Source organism: Diorhabda carinulata, chromosome 8 (assembly GCF_026250575.1).
Source record: "Diorhabda carinulata isolate Delta chromosome 8, icDioCari1.1, whole genome shotgun sequence".
Classification (NCBI taxonomy): Eukaryota; Metazoa; Arthropoda; class Insecta; order Coleoptera; family Chrysomelidae; genus Diorhabda; species Diorhabda carinulata.
Window position 1 is genome coordinate 22596317 of NC_079467.1, and position 23815 is coordinate 22620131.

Here is a 23815-nt window from a genome sequence, read left to right on the forward strand (position 1 = left end):
ACCGACTCGGATGGGAACTAAAGGAATTAGCACAGATTGAACTAGGGAAGTGGTTCCGAAACTAAATTTTTATGTGGTGATATACAGGGTAGAAAATAATTTATTTTGATAAATAAAATGAATACGATGTATTTCTAAATTAATGTACAGTATACCAAAACAAGGAATTTGAGATTTCACATAAAACTGACAGATCGATTAGTTTCAAAACTCTTATGATTAAACTGTTTTCGTTGTTGGGTAAATACCACAATACCTACATACGGAGCATTAAAAACATTAAGAAATGAAAAAAGATAATAGGGTGGTTAATCAGTTAACCAAGTTTCCAGATCGCGGGAAATAAACTCGATGGGCTTCAAGTCTCCAAGAAAGCCATGACCAATCTAGATCCAGGTTTTCCCTACTAACCTAACATAACCTTGATGTTGTATATATGGAAGATAATGGCAGTTGAGCCGCTCTATTATTTCCACTTGGCATCATCACAACATTAGAACTGTCTTTGTTATGATTTTAATATAAAATTTTAAATAAAGATTTTGATGTATTCGTTTAATTAAAACATAAACAATATTTGGTTTTTAAAAAGATTAAGCATTCCCATGGAAGGTCGTGAAAGTGGTAACCGTTGAGTAATGAATATGTCAACTGTCAGTTGTCACTCTTCAATCGGAATCACCGTTGAGTTAATACAAACAAAACTGAAAACTGTGTACAATATTTAATGGAAAATATACATAAAACATCTATAATTCCGCATTGATTGAAAAAATATTATTAATAGATTGATTCGAAATGTTGTATGAGCTCTGGATAGCTTTTTGTTATTAAAAATAACGGTTAATTAGTCGCTTTCAAAAAACTACTAAAATATCATTGAATAGGCATATATAAATTTATGTAATAATAGATTATCTGCATTATCTTTCTAAAAATGTTGAAAAAAAAACAGTTCAAATATGAATTATAAGTAAAGTAAGTTTCAGTGACAGTAAACCGAATCTATTGCAATGTCTATGATATTTTTATTCGGAAATAAGCATGTTTATTTCTCACCAATATAAAATCGATTTCACAACTTTGCGGTTGTGTCTGATTTATGTTTAGACGAATAATATACATTGAAATTGGATAATTATCTCGTTGATATAGTTATGAGTATTTAGAAAACTTTAGGCGCCATATTACCAGGTCCGTATTAAGAAAGTTAATCTTTTTTTTCAATGTTTATTACCTTCGTCGTTACCACTATACTGACAAATGTAGTTTTCTAAGGTTTTATCGAATAAAAAACTCATTTCTTCAATCTTATTCTTTTATAACAATTATTTATTAACCGAAATAAAAACTAGAACACATAAAAAGCTTGAATAACCAAAATGTAGATATAGAATAAATAAAAAAATTAACATTTTGGAAAAAACTATTTCATTTGTGACAGGTAAAGAAGTTTGTATTCGCTACTCAATGATTTATTCAATAAATTTTATTGCACTTGTATTTTTCCTTCTCCTATGTTTTGCTAACGAGCATATTTCAAAATTTTTCATTTTTTGTGATAGGACAACCTGCGGCTTCTCTTTCTTCGGTCTCAAGTGTCAAACTCGATATACCACCTCAAAATTTCTGTAATCGAATCGCTCAGGTCAGTTTGAAGTAATTTCAAATATTTCCTTTGGTGGTAAATGAATATCCTGCTATGCTGCAGGTAACTTAACCTAAACTAACCTAACGTGAGAATCATGATAAGAGCTCTAACTTCAATAGCATCTGTGATCTGTGAGTGGCAGATAAATTATTGAAATTTTCTGATTCAAGAGCCGTCACACTATTTAAATCTAGTTGTTTGAAGGGGCAGGTGAATATTTTCATTCATAAAACTTAGTTTCATAAACAAAAATAAACCAGTTTCATTCGTACTTATGATTAAGTACAAATGTTTTGCTTAATTATTTTGGGATTAATAATGTCTTCAGGAATAATATTTAGGAAACGGTGAGAAGCTATTTTTTCTATGTGCTTTAGTTTCGTTTGTTATGTTTCTTTTTTTCTTCGTTAATTGTTACTATTATAGGAAATTACACTCCTTTTTTTTCTTTCTACTTTCAATTAATTTCATCTCTTGTTTTCTTATACTATCTTTGCAAATCTCCTTTGTGCCTATCTAAATATGATTTGCACGTGATTTTTAGAATGAATCATTTTCGGTATCGCTTTGTCCTACACTGGTTGTTATTGATATGATGAAAATAGTTTCACCAATAGTCAGGCACAGATTCAAACTTCTGTTAAAAGATATGTTATGTCGTCAAACTGGAATTAATAGCCGTTTGTATAGAGAACATAAAGTTTTATATTTATAAACAAAAAAGTGTTAAGTATGGCTGCACCAAGTCGTTCAATGCTTCATAATATATGCGAAATTTTAATTACAAATTTATACGTGCTATTTCTAGTAAAAATAATTCTCTTGACACAAAAAAGGTCCCAAGAAAGAATGTAAAATCTACCGCACATAACAAAAAACCAAGAAGGTTTGAAAGTTGTGAGATCGACAATAGACTTAATTTTTATTAAGAAAAACTTCAAGAGAATGTTTTAGAACAAAATGTCTGCATATGCTGTTCATCACAGACATTTAGTTAAATATACCAGATTAGAGACAGGAAGATCCATTATCCACAACCCTCTTCAAGTTCAAGAAGTCATACTTAAGGAAAGTGGTAAGATCCAGGATATAACTTAAAATTGTATTCAAGCTATTGAAAGAGATGGCAAGAAAAAACAATGGGAAAATTGATATAACTATAAATTGGAATAGAAATAATAGTTACAGAATAGAAAAACAAATAGAATAAGCTAAAATAAGATTGTACCAAATAATAATAAGATGATAATGATAGATCGGTAAAACGAGTGCTAAACGGTAAGAAAGGAAGAGAAAGACCAAGGAAAAAGTGGTTGGAGGAAGTTAGAAGAGATTTACCAACAGTGGAAAGGGGGAGACTGGCAAAATGAGGCAAAAAACAGAAAAAATGAAACATCAGCCAAGGACCAAATATGCCTGTAGGCATATAAAAAATTGAAAAAAAAATTAGCAGATCGTGGCGCGAAACAGCACGATATCTGAATATTTTTTTGAAAAAAACTAAAAAAATTGGTGACGTATTTCAAACAATCGCTTTTGCATTGATACTAATCTATTAATGAAGTATTTTCCATCAGTGACATATGCAATTTGCATATAAAAAATATGAGAGCACATTGAATGAAGAATATTTTATTGGTAAGAATCAAAAATCCTTTAGAACCGCCGATGAGTTGAATCTACCAGTGTGGTGTCGTAAAAGCAATTTAAAATGATTTTATCTAACCTTTCAAGATTCCATTATATTATTATGTCGCAAACTAACAGCAATTGTTACATTTAATTAAATTGATTTAACCTCTAGCTTTCTAGACACACCCGTTATAGACAAATTTTTCTCTGAATTCCTAATTAAACTCAAAAATATTTCATAGAATCAGATGGGTATTTACAGGCGTAGCAATTTTGTAACGAATTCTGCTTTCAGATCTTCACATTCCATTTTTTATTTGTCATAACTACACTCGTATTTCCAATAGGCCTGCGATTTTTAAATTTCCGTTTTCCTTGGCTCAAAGCATATATTAGTTTCAAGAATTTTTTCTTTCAGAATTTTTCTAAAACCCATTGACTACCCCTTGGGTTAGGGCTTCTTAGTTATCTTATGTTTTATTTTCTTAGAAGTTTGTCAAATGTTCCTTCATCAATAAAATCTTAGGTTAGGAAATTGTTTACTTTTACTTATGGAATTTTGATTAGTGGCAATAATGACGTGATGGCATAGAAATTACATAATGTTAGGTAAATAACGTGGAATATTCGTGGCATGTAATTTCTTGCAAATAAATTGTCTTGCATAATGTCAAGCGGCCTCAAGTAACGAAGTGAAAAAGTAGTTAGTGAATTACAGTCAATAATTATACCTGTTGCTGCCTTGGTTTTGGAGCCTGATGGATAGCTTGGTTGTTAAGCCAAAAGTATGTATGGTATGGTACCAAATCTATAATGTTGCGAGTTAGAGTCTTGCATGAAAAGATCAGATGGACTGTGCATGCTTTTTATTAAGAAAAATTGCGCCTTGCATTGCTTTGCACGTTGTATTGCATAATTTCAAGTATTTATGGATGGATCAAGTTTCAGCGAGAAAATAAGTAGAAAATATTTCATTATACTTGGTTCTATACCATTAATTATGATAATTTGAAGAGAGCTTGTATTGAAATTAATACTGTTTGTAAATTTGTGGAGGGAAATGGTCAAAGAAAACAACACATACTAATATTTAGTTGATTTATTAATCATAAATAAGTACATAGTACCTAATTTTGTAAACTAACAATAACTTTTTCAACAGTATATATACATATGCCTTGAAAATTAAACAAAAGGTAGTAATATTTTTATTCTTTTCTGAAATTCGGTTTATAATATTAACAATTTTTCAAATGCAAACTATTAAGTAGAGTCAAAATTTCAGTTTAACAACATTATCCTTTTCTACAGTGTGATTAACATTTATAATATAAAACTATGTCAGAATCACAGAATTATTAGCTAGTAAATGTCTATTTTTCAAATAGGAGTTACCTTGCCGGGATTAAAAATAGATTATAACAAAATATTACGTTTTTTGTAGAGTTTCTTGAACCAATAACACTAAGAAAATAAAACAATGCTACAGAAATGGCAACTGCTGATAATATAAGGTGGACAATTAAGTACTTTCGCTTCTGCTGTCACCTGATACTGGTCACATTGACGCAACTTTAGAAGCAAGTGGTGCGTTATTTTTTTTTAAAGCTATTAGTTGTGGGTTAATTTTAAGTGAGTGCACAAATCAAAGGCATAATTGAAGAGGATCATATAACGGTTCTGAAAAACAACAAAAAATCTTATGCTGTTAGTCGTGAGATTATAAATATGAACTGCTTCCAAGGAACCGAGCGATCAATTCTGATGTTTTCTGTTAGAATTGTAAAATCGGAAAGTTTTAGTGTTCCACCATGATAATGCTGGCCTCAAACATCTTTGGCAACTCGTGGGAAACTATTCGAGCTTGGTTGAGAAGTGATGCCAATGGCGATGACCCTCAATCGCACCTGGTTCAGTATTTTGCTGATAAGGACCAGAAATTTTATGGCAGGAGGTCATTAAGCAAAATAGAAAATATTTAAATATAAATATAAAAAATATTGTTAAGGAAACTCTACATAACAATTTTGCACCATAATATAAAATTCCATTTTTTAATAATTTCGAACATAATTAGAAATGTACAAAAGCAATATAAACAAATAGTACTTTTTACTTCCTGTTTTAAACACTAACGGATTAAAGTTAACAATTGCTTTATAAAATAGATGACCAAACATTAATTTGGAATAAAATAACCATATTTTTGTCATATTTACAATAATTCTGTTCGTTTTTATATATCTCAAACAGATTTTACAACATTTCAACAATTTTCAAGTTAACTGACACCAATAAAATTGTATTCCATTCACCAGTAAAGGAAAAACATCTAATCATCTTTTTAAAGGTAGTTCGTCTACAGGTAAGTCAAATCAACAAATAAGGTGTGTTATAAATTTTGAAAAATATGTATTGGTTTCCCAGAAATAAAATAAATTATTGTCATAATATGAATATTAATATAATGGGGCTTTTTCCATATTTGTCAATAAATAATATTTGCATTGAACATTTTAAGCAAATAATAAAATAATTAACAAGTAAACAGCAAAAGTTCAAGGTTGTTCGTAATAATCAAAGATACAGTATGCCATAAGAAATATAAGGATTTCAAATAATAAAACTCATTATATTTTCAAAATAAGATTTGACACTAACGAAAAAGCATGAAATATTTCATCGACGATACTAAGAATATTAATTCATTTTATTGATGTCAATTTTTTGTACCTTAAATAAAAATTTACAACTTTTATTTATTTCAAACCAAATTGAAAATAATTCTACGTTTTAGTTGTGTAAATGTACTTTATAGAAAATATTATTTACTAAAATTTAAAACTATATATAATGTGTTCCAAAAGTAAAACAACGGCTTAATAACATGTGTTATTAATCCGTTATAGTATTTTTTGCACACACCGTATATTATAACGCATGAATCAAAAGAAAATATATATTTTGAAGAAAAAAAAAACTATTTTGTACTTCACTTATCAAGTTTCTTCTGTTCCTATATTTACACTTGGGTCTAAACAAAATAAGTCACACAACAGAACTAAGAAATTTATGAAATAACAAAAGTAAATTAGAATAATATAAAATTTTTCAGATTCCTAATCATAATGTTGAACATCAATTCTAAATATTTAACAAAACAATTAAATATCTATACAAGAGTTTTAAAAAGGGCAACAAATATACAAAATGAACTGAAACGAAGTTGCTATTGGGCCACAGACTTTATTATAATGTTCTGTTGAACACTGGAAGCTGAACAATATCAATTTAATGTACAGGTTTACCAGAAAGAATGACACCACAGCTTAATGGTCGTTTATAAATGAAGCTAAGTAAGATAAAGATAAAATTTTCAAAGTACCCAATGTAATTGTAATTTTTTCAACAATTAATGTAAAAATGTAGCATTTCTTAAAATACACGCCAACTTAATAAATACAAAACTAAATCATACGAAGAATGTATAACTGGGAGACTACCAAAATGGATTCAGACCAGGACGATCCACAATCAACGCAATCTACAAAATAATAATAATAATAATAATAATACAAAATATAAGGGAATATAATAACTAAAGATGATAGAAGATTTAAATACTACTACCCAGAAAATTGGATATACTAATAAAAGTTAGAAATAAACGAAGGAGTCAAACAAGGTGACTCGATGTCTCAAATCCTGTTTCGGAGAACGTAATGGGAAAAGCAAAAAAAGATTGGAACCAGAAGCATGAAAAGATGGTCTAGAACTAAACCAAGAAAAAACCAAATATATGAAGACGATAGAAGAATGTACAGTGAAATTATTTGAAACTGTATCCTTTTCAATTATCTAAGACACACGTTTAAAGAAAGACGAGATTACAAAAAAAGGTATAGAACAGGGAGAAGAAGACCTGAAGATAAACGAGAGAACTGAGAACTTGGACACAAATTCCAGGAGATGGAGAGAGAAGATTAAAGGAGAATAAAGAAATAGAAGAACTCGGAGGTGAAATATATAATGAGGTATGTAAAAGCACAAACACTAAATTGGGTTGGACACATCACGAGAAGGAAACTTAGAGAAATGGCGAGGAGGATAACACAATGGATACCTCTATGGCGAAGACTAAGAAATACCAAATTGAAGAAAATACCAGAATCCTAGAAATAGTAGATTGGAAAGCTAGGACTAACAACAAATTATAACAAAAAAAAACAAAGGGAGTCAACCACCCCAATAAAGGGATATGTAAACACTCCAATAATAAACACTAGCCATAATCCGAGAGATTAAACGGAATGATGATGATGATTTGCTTTAAGAGAGTAAATCATTTGATTTATAATTGCTACGGTGCTTGATACTTAGCTACAGGACTGTTAACACCGTTATCACTGTTTCCTATACGCCCTTTTTCTATAATAAACCTAAAATAATGTCAATTTCGTAATTGATGTTCAATAATTTTACAAAAACTGAACAATTTGTATAAATAAATATTATGCGATATAACGAGTTTAAGCCACAGACGGTTATAATAAATCACAGTTCTATCACAGATTCCGTCCATGTTAAAACTCACAAAAATATAACTGTACGTGTGTGAAAGTGATGTAGGTAGACGCATCTATACAAGAAAGATTTGAATTTAATTAAACGACTAGACCGAAAAAAAGTACAATGACCAATATAGAGTCAACAAATCGTTCAAGTTCAAAAGATACAAACAGAGTATGATCGGTGTTATTAAATAATATGAATAACATTTTCGATCGTATGAGATTATTTTCAAAATTTGTTGAAACTTGGATACTTCTTCTGTTCGCTTTCTGTTTGAGTTAAAATTAACAGTTCTAATGCTATGGAAAGACCTACGAGGTCCCGTCTATTAAATAACGAGACTTAACGCACAGAGGACGCCCTAGACGGGTGGGGTAAAAAACGAATAGTGCGTTTCCGTCACTATTATAGTATTTGTGCAGTAGCAGTTAGAAACGAAGGTGTTTTTTTCTCGTGCCGAAAACCATGTGTGACAAAAAAACTAGAGCAACATATCAATCTCAAATTTCTCGTTAAATTTTAAAAAACCCCGACTGAGTGCTATAAATTGTTGCAAGAGGCCTATGGGGACAATTCTCTATCTCGTGCGCGTGTTTTGAGTGGTGTAAGCGCTTTAAGTAGGGCCGAGATAGAGCTGAAGATGACCAGCGCCCAGGTCGCACTGTTTCAACTCCGGAAACAGTGACCAAAATCAACCAAATTATGCGTGCAGATCGTCGAATGAGCATTCGAATGATTACCGAGGCTGTAAACGCCGATAAAGAAACGGTTAGAAAAATTTTACACGAGGAATTACACATGATAAAAATCTGTGCCAAAAATCTGACTCCTGACCAAAGGGGGTCTACTCAGATTTCCTTAAAAGGAAAAGATGGTACGCAGATGTGATAGAAGACGTAAGAGAGAGACTGAGGAATTCGGGAATGGCAATCGAAAGCAAAAAATAGGAAAGGCTTAAGATTTCTGCGTGTAGGACCTACAAATATAATTATAGATTGTTACTCAAAATTAAAACGTTTTTTTTTTCAAGTGATTGACATGATATCTGTTCTACCCGACCGATTCCTTTGAAATTTGGTCGCGCCTGACTTGGATTTTAAAAATGTGGAGTATTTTTTAAAAAATTCTAAAAGGTTAATAAAAAGGGGGCAAGAAAATTGATAGTACATGTCGACGCCATTTTATGATTTTTTTGCTAATAGCGACATATTTACAGATTAAGAATTTTTCAAATTTTTTTGTTCCAAATTATGTCAACCAGGATGACCCATTTTTTTGTAGCCCCCACTTCACCGGACTGAAATTCGTTGAAATTCTGGGTTTTTAATTGTTTTTTTTTTTGAATTTTTAATGAATAGTGGGAATGTTTTTAGGCTTCTAGACGTGAATACCCCCTTAACACTCAGAATCAACTCTTTTGGTGTTTAAGATAAACAACTTTCAATTGAACTACAGTTTCAATCCAGAAGTTTTTCAACAGGATCCTCTTCAGAAGGTAAATTTTTTCCGTGTAATTTTCTCTTATTTCATAATTATTATTAAAATTCTTTATTCTTTAATTGATATTTAATTATATTTAATATTCTTAATTCTTTATTAAAATCATTTCTCAATATATTCATTATTCTAAGCGATTATGGTTGGGTTAGGTTAGGTTAGGTTTATGGTATAATTTAATATTCTACTAATTGCTTTGATGTCAAAGATTTTTTCGACTTGTTAAAATGCCCTAACGTATGTTACAAGCTCTATGGTAGTTCTGAAATGGATTTTTCATTTTAAAAAATTTAGGTAAATGACAAAACATTTGTTTCGATTATGCAGAGTGTTCAATTAATATCTTGCAGGTTCATTTTTTAATGGAAATTAATTCATCTTCTAAATAAATTTTGATTTGATGAGTATTTATTATTAGAAAATTTCTATATTCACATTATTTTTATTAAAAAAATAATGAAATCTCATCCTATGGCTATTTGACCACATAAATATTTATTCAAACACTACTTTTTTATGTATATATAACAAAATTGTGGTAATTTTTCAAATTTAGCATCTCATTTTTAGCATTAATTAAATATTAAACTTAAAAACTTACTAAACCAGTTAGTAATAATTATAATTAATAGTATTTGACATTTGAAATTAAACTTTGATACACTAGTAACTATAAATTATTTCTGCATATTATTTTTTGTTTATTTTTTACATATTATATAATTACTATGTACAGGGTGTCAAAAACTTTTCTCCAAACCTGTAAGAGTTAAAAAAAACTTTAAATGATTTTCAAGTCTAGTTTCAAATTTTGCAAATAGCAAAAAGTCATTTTTTTAAATGTCACACCTTACATGGGCCACCTTACCCTGTACAACTTATTTGATTGTGAAAAGGTATAAATTGGATAATTTAGAACATGTGTAAAATATTTTGATACAGTACCAACGCCCATATAATAGGCTCGTTTCCACAAAGTAAGAGCGTATTGCCTCTTTGCCATTTTTAACCACTTTCTTCGTATTTCTTTATTGTTGGAACATATATGAATCATTTGTCTGGCGTTTTATCGTTGTAATTTCACATTTGGGCACTATACAGTATTTATAATACGATTAATTCATTGATTATTAAAAAATACAATTGACTGTCATAAACAAACACAGCTGTTTCACGTCATTCAAAACTCCATGACAGTCTCGGCCTTTTTCGCGGTCAATTTCAAATTCCTTTCTAAAAACTCAAAATACTAACGTAAAAAACCTATTTTTCTTAAAATAATATATTTTTGGGGTGAAATAGATGCTAGGCTATAGTTTTAAACCAATTCCCAAATTTTGTCAACTAGCCTATTCAGATTTATGTATATGAACAATTATTTATGTAGAATAAATTCATTCCACTTTCTACCCCATCCTGGGGGTGGAGACGACAAGCGTTGTACCGTGATGACTGGTGCCGTAGTGTCAGTGGTAGTAGAGTATCTCCCTTTTTACTCAGTTATAGAAATTTTGTTATATAATAATGAAATGGGACACTATCTGAAAATTCGATAAACTTATTTATAATAATATTTTTTAGCAACGACGAACAATTGAATTCTCAGAATCAACTTGTATAATCTAAACATAAACTGTTATTTTGCTCACTTTCATTTTTATTACTTATTATTTATAAATGGATTGTTCATATTAGTCATCGACCTTGTAAGGGTCAAAATTTAATCTGTACCCAGTGGCGTGTAACATACGGAATAAATGGAAAATATGTTTACTACTACAATATCAACATTCACAACTACACTGTCCAATTAGGTTATCATATTTGACACCAAAGTTAGTTCACCATCGTTCTCTGGGTAACTGGGTGAGTGTTGGTTTTGTGTTCAATATGAATATCTCAGTAATACCAACATAACTAACCTAACCTAACCAACATAACTAAAAATTGTGTTACTAAGAAATTTTTTTATAAATCAGTTTTATCTTAACAAATACCATTTAAAAAATACAGTAGGTACATAAACACAGTCAACAAAGGCCTGATACAAGGTTGCAGCATCTCCATAACACTTTTCAAAAGCCTATAACAACTTGGAAGAAGAAATGCAAATCGATGATGACACCTGGTTATCCACTCTTCAGTTTGCGGATGATCAGGTAATATGTGCTAGCGACAGATATTACTTAGAATACATGGTACACAAACTAAAAGAAAAATACAGAAAATGGCGACTGCAGATGGAAGTAGAATACACAGTATTTGTGTATAGGAAAGGAAACAACTAGAAAACAACGAAAATTTAGCGAGATGTAAGAAATATGAAGTTATTTTTGACAAAGAAGAAAAAAAACATAGGAAGAACAATAATTAAATCACTAAATGGAGTATTGTGGAATACTGGAAAAAGGAAACGGCGAAAACTGAGAATCTACAATGCAATAATTAGGAGTATGTTGTTATATGGATTGAAACGTTGAGAATAAAAAAAACAACTAAAGAAAAAATAGAAGTAATGGAAATGGACGCCTCAAGAAGAGCAAATAGAGCGTCATGGTTAGATCGGGTCAGAAACAACATAATAAAAAAGCAAACCTGAAAGAAACAATTATAGAACAACAGTTGATTAGATACGGGTACGTGCAATGATAGGGAGGGCGAAGGGTGTAAAGATTCCCAAAAAATAATGAAATGGATCCCACAGGAACAAAGAGAGAGTAAGACCAAGATTATAATGGTTGAATGGAATAAGAAAATAAATGAGGGTACGATAAGAGCAGCTACGACTGGAAAGAGTGGAAATGAGGCATCGGACATTGTCGTAGGACGTTCTAAATCCAAATTTATGTTGTACATTCCAGTAGGACTAGTAACCGCTCCATCAAGAGCTCTTTGACTCATTTATTGTGGTGAGTCAATGCACGTTATAACCATTTTCTTTTTTAAACTAAAATTCATTGCATGTTTTGACTTTTTCCGCTATTTTTCTCCACTTTATCCTGTCCTGGGTATTACTTCACCATCCACGGACTCCCATTTTATTCAGATCATTTGTTACTCGACTTTCCCATTGGCTTTTTGGAAAGAAACAGACAAGGGATACATGTTTTACCTTGACAGTAAAAAAACTAATGAAAAAAAGTTTATTCAAAGGGAAAGGAATCAAAAATCGATATGGCATATGTTTAATGACTATACGACGTCTATAGAGCCAATTAATTTGAGGTTTTAACAAATTGTGAAGTATTTAGAGGTAAATAAAGGCTTTTTAATATATAATGCATAAAATGTTTGATTCATTTAACAAAAATTCTACACCTGGTCTAAGTAGTATGATTCGTAGATGAAAGAATCTTTTAATCGTAATTTGACTACTCTATCCACTGTATTTTTATAAAAGCTGAAAAAAAATTGTTAAATATATTTCCATATATTGAATCAAGACAATTTATACAAGAAAATAAATAAATAAATCTAATAAACTGAAGAAGTTTCAACAATTTTGGATAAAATTTTATGTGGACAGAATTTTGCCCAATACTAGACAAAATTTGTCATTATTAAGCATCCAAATCATATTCCTGTGGACAAGAAATTCATATAAAATAATAAGTATCATACTCTGTACTTTTTTCGTGACTTTTATTAGTAAAAAATACAGTCATGTATTTTCAAACATCAAGAAAAATAAAAATGTATAATTGACTAAACTTAACGATGATGACTTTTAATTTTCAATTCATTTCAATCGGTTAGAAGCATATTGGTGAAAATAAATTTGCGTGTTAGTGCTTATCAAAGATGTGAAATTAAATTTTTTTTGTACTAAAAATATAAGTTACGACTATGTCTATTTCTATTTACTAGACATGATGTAATATCATTTAATTATTTTATTATCATCATTTATATTTACGTTACTGTGAAATCTTGGATAAGCACCACTATTACAAAGTAAAATTCTTATTATTCAGCGAAAAAATATACATTTTAATTTTTCGTACGTTCAACAAATTATTTCGAATATATGTACAGTAATAAGCCAATTTAAAAATCAGTAAAGCGTACAAGCCAGTCATTTCAAAATTCAATAGTACTGTTATCTCAACTAAAAAGTTATCAAACTTTTCAGGTGATATGTAGCACATTCAGGTACAAATTTCCAGTTTTAATTGATTGGTAATATTATATACAAGAAGAGATACTACTATAAACGAAAACAAATTTTCTAAATGTATTTTTTTCAATTTATAATTTCTGATACTAAGTACACAGGGTACTTCTATATGTGCATTTTTTTCTTAAACTAAATAATATGGAATATACAACCTTCTAAAAGGGTGAATAGGAAATATTATTTTTTTAAAAATGTATCAAATGGTTTCCTCAACATATTTCAAGTGATTAATGACACACAAAGATAATTAATCTCATGTTACCATCTACCACATCCCAAATGAGTAGAGTAGCTTCAAGAAGTAGATCAAAATATATTAAAAACGGTGACAACTATTCTTCTCCATCAATTTAACGGAATGGAAAATATTTTAACACCTATAACACTCCTAACCAATTTAGAGTAGTTTGTTAAATTAAAGGAGTACATTAAATCATATCAAAAACAATTGTTATATATTTCTTTGTCATTAACTGAATTGAAAAATGGGGTAGTTGGTGGCATGGAATTTAATCATCATAACGTCTCATGATAAAGTTCCTCTACTCCCACTAGTTAAGTTGGAATTCCTGGAACCATTGGCAATATTCAAACTGAACACACTGTTTACACCAACACTCAAGATTACACTGTCGGAGACTGAAGGTGAACTTCGTGAGTGTTGGTGTAGTGGTGGTGTAAACAGTTTATTCAGTACTCCCACTAGTCTTTAATTCTGAATCATCTTGTTGAAGAAGATTACCAAGTTATGAAAATGAAGAAGAGACATTTCGATAAACATTGACTTGTCATATTATTATTAATACAAATTAATTTTTTTATTTAAAAAAAAAAATGATGCTTGAGGGGTTATGTTGATCCCGTATACTAACATTAATTAGCATAATACTATAATATATATTTAAATTTGAAAATGAGAAAGAATAAGTTCAAGTCTGATTTTTTTCACGATCTTTCTAATGGCTTCATTTACATAATTTGGGAGTGATTACGAATAGGATAGTTAATTCCATGGTATTATCTTACACACCCCAAATTAAGATAAAGTAGTTTGTTAAATTAAAGAAGTAGTTCAATATTTATACCTATATCGAAAAACGATGAACTGTCCCAGAGTTCCATTTCTATAAATCGAACGAAATATTTCTTTGCCATTAACTGTATATAAAAATTATCATGTATGAGGCAGTTCCAAAAAAATTGTACATAAGTCCCTCTACTACCATATTTGAAAAACTAGTACGTAATTCTGGATAACCTTGTTGAAGACGATTCCTTAGTTATAAAAGTGAAGAAGAGAAATTTTGATGAACATAACCTGACTTTTAATATTATTTGTTGATAGAATTATTGAGGATTATGTTGAATCCATATACCTTTATTTCGGAGTAAGAAAACATTGATAACCATCCAAAGGCCCTTTTCTATAAAATTGGAAAACTGAGTAAATATACACATTTCTTTACCATTAACATTACATCCTATTTTCACTCCATAGTTGTAAAAAATGTACATAAAGCTCGCCTAACCTTATTTTTGGACATTTATTTTTTTATTATTGATCACTTTGTTTAAGATCATTGCTTTGAATGTGAAGAAGATTGAATGCTAATCACTTACGATAGAATTTATAGAAATATAGTTCAAACCTTTATGGTATAATTGAGGAGTACAATACCATAATATATTCAAATTTGAAATTGTTTAATTGATAATCAAAAATAATATTATGGGAAAAATAATTTTCAACCTAAATACATAAAACAAAAATTGTTTTGATTCAAAATTAAAAATGTATGAGATTGAAATTTATATAATAATAAGATATAACCTTGAACACGTTTTTAAAAATGGAAAGACATGAGTCAGTTTAGATGAAGAATATTTGATGTTGTTTTTCATCGTTTTTTGCACCAATGGTACCTCACTCTGTATATAATCACCGAAATATTTTATTTGCTAATTTACATCAAAAAATTGCTTCATATGATATTATTTTCAAAGATAGGAAATTTTCCAAGTCTAAGAGATAACAGTACATCAAAATAAATAAGTGACCGCTTGTGTATTAATACACCTATATATATATATATGAGTACACAATAGTGTCGTTACGTAATTTTATCACAGTTTTTTTTTCAAACGCACTAGAAACATGTTATTTCATACTCTCACCTTGTCTATGTATCAAGTGTCCCAAAAAACTAGAAATTAGTAAGTAGTAAGTACAAAAACCCGTTCTGGTGAAGGTAATTATATCCCGTTTACTTTGTAAAAGAAAAAAATCATTATTACTAACATCTAATCAAGATATTTACCCCTACCATCTGATAATAACTACAACATTGTTTGATGACAGTCTTCCATTAGGTTCGACTTACTATTAAGAATAAAAGTACTCACAAGACACAAAGCCATGGAAACGTTTACAGACTATAAATATTGAAGGTTAATAAGTTGGAATTTTTTGAATTGTAGGCGGTATAAGATTCACAATTCCACTATTTTACTAGGGTTTCGATAATTAGGTTGTAGTCTTCAGAGACTGTTTAACTTATGCATAACTTTTTTATCCAAACAAGCATCAGATAATGTAAAGGAAAACCGCTAGCAACACGCCACCCCACGCCACAAGTCGAATATCTGTGCGTGAATATGCACACATATTCGACACGTGGGGTGGGAAAAGCCGGAAGAAGGAAGTTAGTAGTGGGTGGGTAGCAATGATTAAGGGAAACATATATTAATAATTAGAAAAGGCAAACTGAGCTCACAAAAACTCCTCAGTATACAACGTTAGAAGGAGGAAGAGTGCTTATTTTTCTTATGTATAACGATACAGAGATCAAGGGAAGAGTTGCTGCGGGGTACAGATGCTTCTGAGCAGTCCAGAGAGCGGTAATGTTTAGAGGGCTCTCACGAAGGTCAATGCTCACAATTTAAAAGACAATAATTCGTCCCTTAGACACATACAGATGGACTATGACGACGACAAGTTCAAAATATTTTTGGACGTGTTTACGAGAACGGTGCGTGGAGATTCCGGAGGAATGCTGGATTGGACCAGATGTATGGCGTTCATCTGGGCGGTGACACGTGGAAAGGAGCCGTGTATTGATTGAAGCGGACCTGATCCAGCTAGAGGTTCGACATTAGAGATGTCATACTCAGGACAGAAAGGATTGGGAGTCGATTGTTGAGGAGGCGCCCTGGTTCTCAAGGGAACGTAGCGCAGGTTAAAGAAAGAAAAGACTAATTTGGAGAAAATGATGAAAATTCCATCACTACACCAACATTAACTATTAAACAGTCTGAAGGGTGGTGTTTTGATAAACATACTGTCGTCTTCAGAGGCATAAGGTAGATTGAAAATTTCCTTCGGAAGATTTTGTTATCGAAACGAATGTCAAATAGTTATGGGTGTCGGTGTAATGGTAGGAAATAATATATTCAATATGATTATCAACGTTGCCAGAAATTCCAACACAGTAAGTGTCGGAAAGTTGGGATTTTCCGCCAACAAAGTTCTAAACACCACGAGAAACTGCAAAACCATTAAAATAATATTATCTATTGACATTAAATGGTGAAAGTTTAAGCTCAAATTAGAAAAATAGTTTGGAAAGTATACAGGGGCATCGGAAATTAGACGGTTTTTCATAGGGTTTATTTTGGAAATTAGCTTATTAGCTCAATGAGAGAAAGTTTTTTTTTGCAAATGTTCTTTAATTATCCTTGAAACAGAGAGGATACATTTTGATAGTAGTTTTTTGTGACACTCGGTAACAATAAAAACCAAATACCGTCAAAGTCATATCAACAAAACTGTAAACGTCATAATACTTTCCATGAAATTTTTTTTTTTATGAATTATAAATTACGAAAATCTCAAAATCAAATATATGTATTATCAAAAAAATATTCTTTTTTTTTCGTCTCGAGTCACTTGTCATCACCAAACTAATAATTCAATGTTAGAACCACCAAACGATGACTAACGAATATTTATTACTTAGTTTCGTACAAAGAAAAATGTACAGGGAAAAAATAAACTTTCCTCCAGAGTAATGTATCACATGTCACTTTATATCCAGGTATTCTTTTAAATTCAAAAAAAAAACTGAAATTCTAAAATACAGTCGAAATTTAAAAGCTTTATCAAAATACCATGATATGAATATCAAATAAACTTTCTATAAAAAAACTTTTCTTTTTTTTAAACCTGTACATTTTCATTTGGCTATCGACAATTTCGAGAGATTCGCATATCATGATTCCTGTATGGGGTTTTCCTCATCGTTTTCCGGTTTTTCGTCGCCATTACACACGCGACATTTGCAACACACTATACAAGGTGCGGCTAAAAGAAGAAGCGGTGATGCTACTAAGAGAAGAATTCCGAAACCGGCGAATATGCCGATTACTTGAGTTCGATGCCATATCACTGAAGCTCTGGAGTGTCCTAATTTGTTTTTGCAAGGCCCCTTGTCGTAATGTCTGAGTAAGAAGTCGTCCTGAAAGCATCACGTTTAAATATATGATCTAAAATATTTGCATTTATTGATAATCATTTAAATATTGTCTAATAAAATTAATATCAATATCATTGTTGTGACGTTGTTGTTTGTTATTGATATTTTTAATTTATAATAATTACATACAGACGATTCAGCTTTCATAACAAGAACAGAAAAGGAAAATGGAAAGGACGTTGCGTAAATTAGAATAAACCAAAAGAAAAAACAAATTATATGATGCTCAATATGGTCGGTAGTGATGATTGATCCGGAAGATAGAAAAAGTTTGTGAATTCGAATAGAAACACCGACGTATGAAATCGAAGAAAGGAGTAAAATAAATAAAAGTACAGCGAAAAGAAGTTATGCCCCAACCAATGGGTTTTAACAAACTTAACTGATTATATGCGAAAAGAAGATGTTGAAGATAATCTTTGGGGAAATAAAAACGAATGGGGGACTTTGGAGAAAAAGAACTACCCAACAACCTAAGAATTCAAAACCAGGTGTGGTGCTCTGGAGTTCCTCACACTTCGAGAGAATGTGCAACAAAATCTGCACGCCACATTATCTGCTGGTTCTAGCGTCTTCAGGTGTTTGTTAAGGCGACAGTGCCCCGATAGAACTCTTCGTTAGTATTCGTAGATTGTTCTTACTCAAGTTGTTACATTCAGCAGATGTACTCCGGTTATAGTTTCCCAGAAGAGTCTTTGCCTGTCTCAGCCACGGCAGGCTTTGCTTCTACCTTCTTTCCAAGTGCTTTTTCCATTGTTCTGCAAGGGTTCGGGTCCCATTCAAAAAAGAAGAAGAAACAAATAAAAAAAATGAAAAAAATCAAATGAGGTCGAAATAGAATCAACAAAAACTAATCCACTTTGGACTTTAGAGAGAGATAGAGGAGAGACATTGTAAAAGCAGTTAAAGACCGATAAATAGGTCAAAGGTTTTTTTTGACCTTATTCCATACATATTTGAGATATTGTGATACATTAAAATAAAAGATTATGTGTAATGTTAACATGGTTATAAATCACTCAAAACAGACAGAAACATATTTTTTTATGGAAGAATTAATGTCTCACAGGGCAGGCCTTCCGTAGACAGTCGAACTCAACATACAAACAACAAATTATTTTTTAGGGGTTTCGTATTTACTAATCGATCACGTTTTAAAATTTGCCATAGAGAACGTATATGCCAAAATGACGAGATATTGAAAATTGATAATTTTCAAATATATCAACGTATTTTTCTGGATATGATAACTTGAGATTTGATTATTTACATAAATTTTAGATAAATGATATTTTTTGAACTTAAACGAAGACTGCCAAGACAAAAGGAACATATTCAAAAATGAACCCTTGAACAGTATTGAGGGTTTCATTACATTTTTTCTAATAAAGTTTCATCACGTTCATCCACGGCATGACTTATGTATAAAGTCTAACAAACTTGAACTGAAATTACTCAGCTACGTTATCTTTGCATGAAAACATTCTAAATCAATCAATTCAATCGCCAAAGGCGTAGGAACCTCAATACTTTGTTTATTGATATATTTTTTAATAAAAAAGTCAAAAATTTTATTTGAATATTAGAATATACTTGTATTTTTATTTTGTTGTTGGAGAAAGAAGAAGGTAACTATAGTTCCAGAAAAATATCTTGATTTAGAAACTATCACTCATCGATGTTTCAATACGTAACAGAAAGATAGTCCAATTTTAGGGTAAACTACCTTCATAATTAGTTGTGAAAAAATCATTATATCATAAAATGAAGAAAATATTTTATCGAAATAAAAACGTAATATTCTGCGAAGCGTCGGAGCCGGCTCTGTTCTTTGTTTACATTGCCGATGGGCGTTACGTTTATAAAAAATATCAAAGAGGCGATGTCAATGTTTGGCCTGGAGTATCAAGAATGTTCGGATTGGGTGTTGAGAACGTCGTATTGTTAATGGGATTAGCACATCGTTATCTACATGAACAGTTTAGTGGTACGTATATCGATATAAATTCATTTGTTTTATTATATAAATTATTAATAGCTTTGTGTGAAGATAAATTGAAAAAAACTTGTAGAGAATATTTTTGAGTGAGCTTTGAACTACAAAAACGTTAATAAGAAATATATTCTCAATTTTTTTTTTAAATTTTACTTTTTGTGAAATTACAATAAAAAAGAAGAAATTTGTGGCGTAAATCTGCTGTCGAATGAAGTTGACATTCATTATCATGGATACTTTAGTCCAGTCAAATTAAGATTTTGTTCAAAACAAAATTAATATATGGATGTCTCATTTTTTGTTCTTGTTCAGCACGTTCAATGTTAATAATGAATATCATAATTTTTGGCGTAATTGTTTATATATCCCACTGTCTAAAGGATTTTTTTCACTTTGCGAAAAAAAATAATGCTCGGATGAACTTCAATGTAAGGAAGAAGTTCTAGACATTTTGGAAATCCATAAAACTAGAGACTGTTCATTAAATTTTGTCAATTATTTACCTCGCATATTTAAAAAATTGCTAAGTTTGAGAAGTGTTCATAAAAAATGAATATTTTTCAGGTTAGGTTATATTAGGATTCTTTTCATGCTTCATGTTTTCTTTGAATTTCAAGTAAAGTTACAAACATTAATATTTTTAGGTTAGGCTAGGTTAGCAATCCCTTTGTTTATGCTTCATGTTTTCTAACCAATATTAAATTTCGAAGAAAGAGAGAGGGAACCCTAACCTAACCTAAAAGATATTAATTTTTGTAACGTTACGTGAATTTTAAAGAAAGGAAGCATGAATTTTGAAGAAAGGGGAACCTAACCTAAGATAACCTAAAAAATATTTGCTTTCGTAACGTTATGTGAATTTCAAAGAAAGAAAGTATAATGAAAGATAATTCTTCAATAATTTAACCTAACAAATATAAATTTTTGTAACGTTACGTGAGAGAAAAATGAATCCTAACCTAACTTAACCTGAAAATATTATTAACTCCAGTTTTTTTGCAAAATTTCTATCAAGGGACTCTTGATATGAAAAAAAAAGTATGAAGTATAACCTAACCTAACTTAACCTAAAAAATATAAATTTTTGTAACGTTGCGTGAATTTCAAAGAAAGGAAGCATGAAATTTGAAGAAAAGGAAACCTAACCCAAGATAACCTAAAAAATCTTGACTTTTGTAACGTTATGTGAATTTCAAAGAAAGTATAAAGAAAGGTAATTCTACAATAATTTAACCTAACAAATATAAATTTTTATAACGTTGCGTGTTTTTCAAAGAAAAATGAATCCTAACCTAACTTAACCTGAAAATATTATTAACCCTAGTTTTTTCATCTATCAAGGAATTCTTGATATGACAAAATGTAAGTATGAAGAACGAAGAAGGGGAAATGTAACCTAACCTAAAAAATATGTATTTTTCTAACATTACGTTAGTTTCAAAGAAAGAACGTATGAAGAAAGGTGATACTAGCATAATCTAGCTTAACAAATATAAATTTTTGTAACGTTGCGTGATTTTCAAAGAAAAAGGAAGAAACACGAAGAAAAGAAATCCTAACCTAACTTAACTTGAAAATATTAATCCCAGATTTTTTTCCAAATTTCTATCAAGGGACTCTTGATATGAAAAAAAGTAAGTATGAAGTATAACCTAACCTAACTTAACCTAAAAAATATCAATAACTCTAGTTTTTTGCAATATTTCTATCGAGTATATTTTAATACGAAAAAAATGACACACATAAATTAGCACACCCGAGGCGTTGCATTGTATTTTCATTTAATTGAGTGTAGATATCTAAAAAAATCATTGCTGATCATAATATTTGATTACGTCATACAAATATAATCCCGAAATTGATATTAATTATATTTTAAGCCTAGAATGCTCGAAATGTTTCTTCGTAGGCATGGTATGAACGATAAATATAAAATAATTTGATATTTTTATTTGGCAGTATTGACGTGGCAAAGTTACGGTATCAAAACACCGGCCCATATCTAGCTGCCGCGAAGGTAACATGAAGTTTAATCAATTTTCTATACTAGACACTTATCACATTGATTTAATGTTAACCTGTGAATTAAATAAACAAAATTTTAATGTACTTACATCTAGACTGGCGAGGCAGTACCAACAAAAAACGTGTTTACACCTTTTGCACATCATCTGGGCACAGCCTTCGTCTTTTTCAATAGGAACGTTACACATGGGACAGCACTTGATGAGATCCGAATCGAATGGTATTCCGAGTTCTTCGCTTTTGCCTTCTTTCGACATCTGTTTAGCGAATTCATCGCAGGAAAGCCCTTCGTGCCATTCAAGTTTGCAATTGCTGCAAAATTTCGACGTGCACGTGGGACATAACACCCCTTGCGGTGAACATTTCTGTTGGGGGCATAAATTGCAGACGGTCTCGCAACCCGCTCGAGGACACCACGTACGCGACTTATCTAATTCTACTTCTGCAATAATATAAAAATAGATAATATAAAACACAAACGATTGGAGGCCATCTATAATTACGTCACATTTTGAGAGGAAAAGTGTGACAAAGGGTACGCGGAGTCGTCTGCCTTGGAACCTCTAAAGTATTGAAATAGTAAACCTCGAAAAACTTGAGGTTCAAGTATGTATTAGAATGGGTACACTTTGGGCATGTTCTACGAATACTGACGAATTTCAATGCACGTATCGATGGATTTTGAGGTGAAAGCGCGTTGTACAATGTCAGTTATCGGAAGCTACGAAATACAAAATCGAATCTATTCGAGATGTGGTTAGATCTAGACGGAATTCCTTACCAAAATCTGCCAACAGCTTAAACAGAAATCGTACCTCAAATTTTTGCTTCGATTCATAGTTTTAGATGTGATTCCGAAAGTGGTCCGAGTGGATCCCCAAGGGTCCAAGAGAAGCTCTACAACAAGAGTGTATTTGAATGTATCGACTAAAACTGATAACAAATATTCTGAAAATGGTTTAAGAGGGAACTTCTGCTTTAGATAAAAACTGGATCCGCACTCCTGAAACGAATAAACAATTTGCAAAAGACGCTTTCGTAGTTTAATCGACCATCTTCAAAAATGCAAAACAGTAACAGGCGAGGACTACGCTTCATCCCTTGATACGGTAAAGGTGGAAATTGCAAGGAATGAAACGCATTTGAAGAAAAAGTGCTTTTCCATTTGGACCACGCACATTCCCACACATTCGATTCCGTTGACCACTGAATAAAGAATTGAAAACTGTTCAAACCACTATTACAAACGTTTGACGGACGCGACAAGGTCAAGGGGTAATTGAAAAATCGTGAAATTCGTGTGACATAATTTATGGATGACACCTGACGCGATTATTATTTTTCAATATGTACAATTACCTCTATTAAGTCGATACTTTTTATGTTTGTCTAATAAATCGTTTCCAACCAGTCTTTTTATCTCTTCTTCATTTAAAATTCCCTGAGAGGAACATTGCGCATCGGGACACGAAATGTCATAAGCACCTTGGCCTACTTCGAATTCTGCATAAGCCTTCATGCACTGAAAAGAAAATATAAACAATGAATTTTACACGTTTTCAGTGCGTCAGACCTACGAGTATTAATGAAAATTGACCGACATAAACCAGTTTTTCCATTGACTGCATCGTTAATCGTTTTATAATAATACGATGAATCATTTAACTATAAAGCTGTGCCAGACTAATAACCAAGCGGGGACGAAACAGTTCCCCCCACAAGTGAGTCAACTT

General features: G+C 31.0%; 1 protein-coding gene across 4 annotated transcripts in view; it reads right to left on the reverse strand.

Annotated features, from left to right (window-relative positions):
* Nucleotides 1–4875: 4875 nt before the first annotated feature.
* The window catches only part of LOC130897326 (probable E3 ubiquitin-protein ligase RNF144A), a 60320-nt gene continuing 41380 nt past the window's right edge, over nucleotides 4876–23815 (reverse strand). For 2 of the 4 annotated variants that reach the window (XM_057806117.1, XM_057806118.1), the window contains exons 6-8: nucleotides 23442–23604; nucleotides 22172–22524; nucleotides 4876–6827 (exon numbers count right to left, since the gene is read on the reverse strand). In XM_057806117.1, coding sequence (XP_057662100.1) covers nucleotides 6783–6827; nucleotides 22172–22524; nucleotides 23442–23604 — 561 coding nt within the window. In that variant the 3' untranslated portion in view covers nucleotides 4876–6782. Of the gene's footprint in view, nucleotides 6828–11679; nucleotides 18044–22171; nucleotides 22525–23441; nucleotides 23605–23815 lie in introns of those variants that run through there. The other 2 variants (XM_057806116.1, XM_057806112.1) reach the window with 1 other exon arrangement.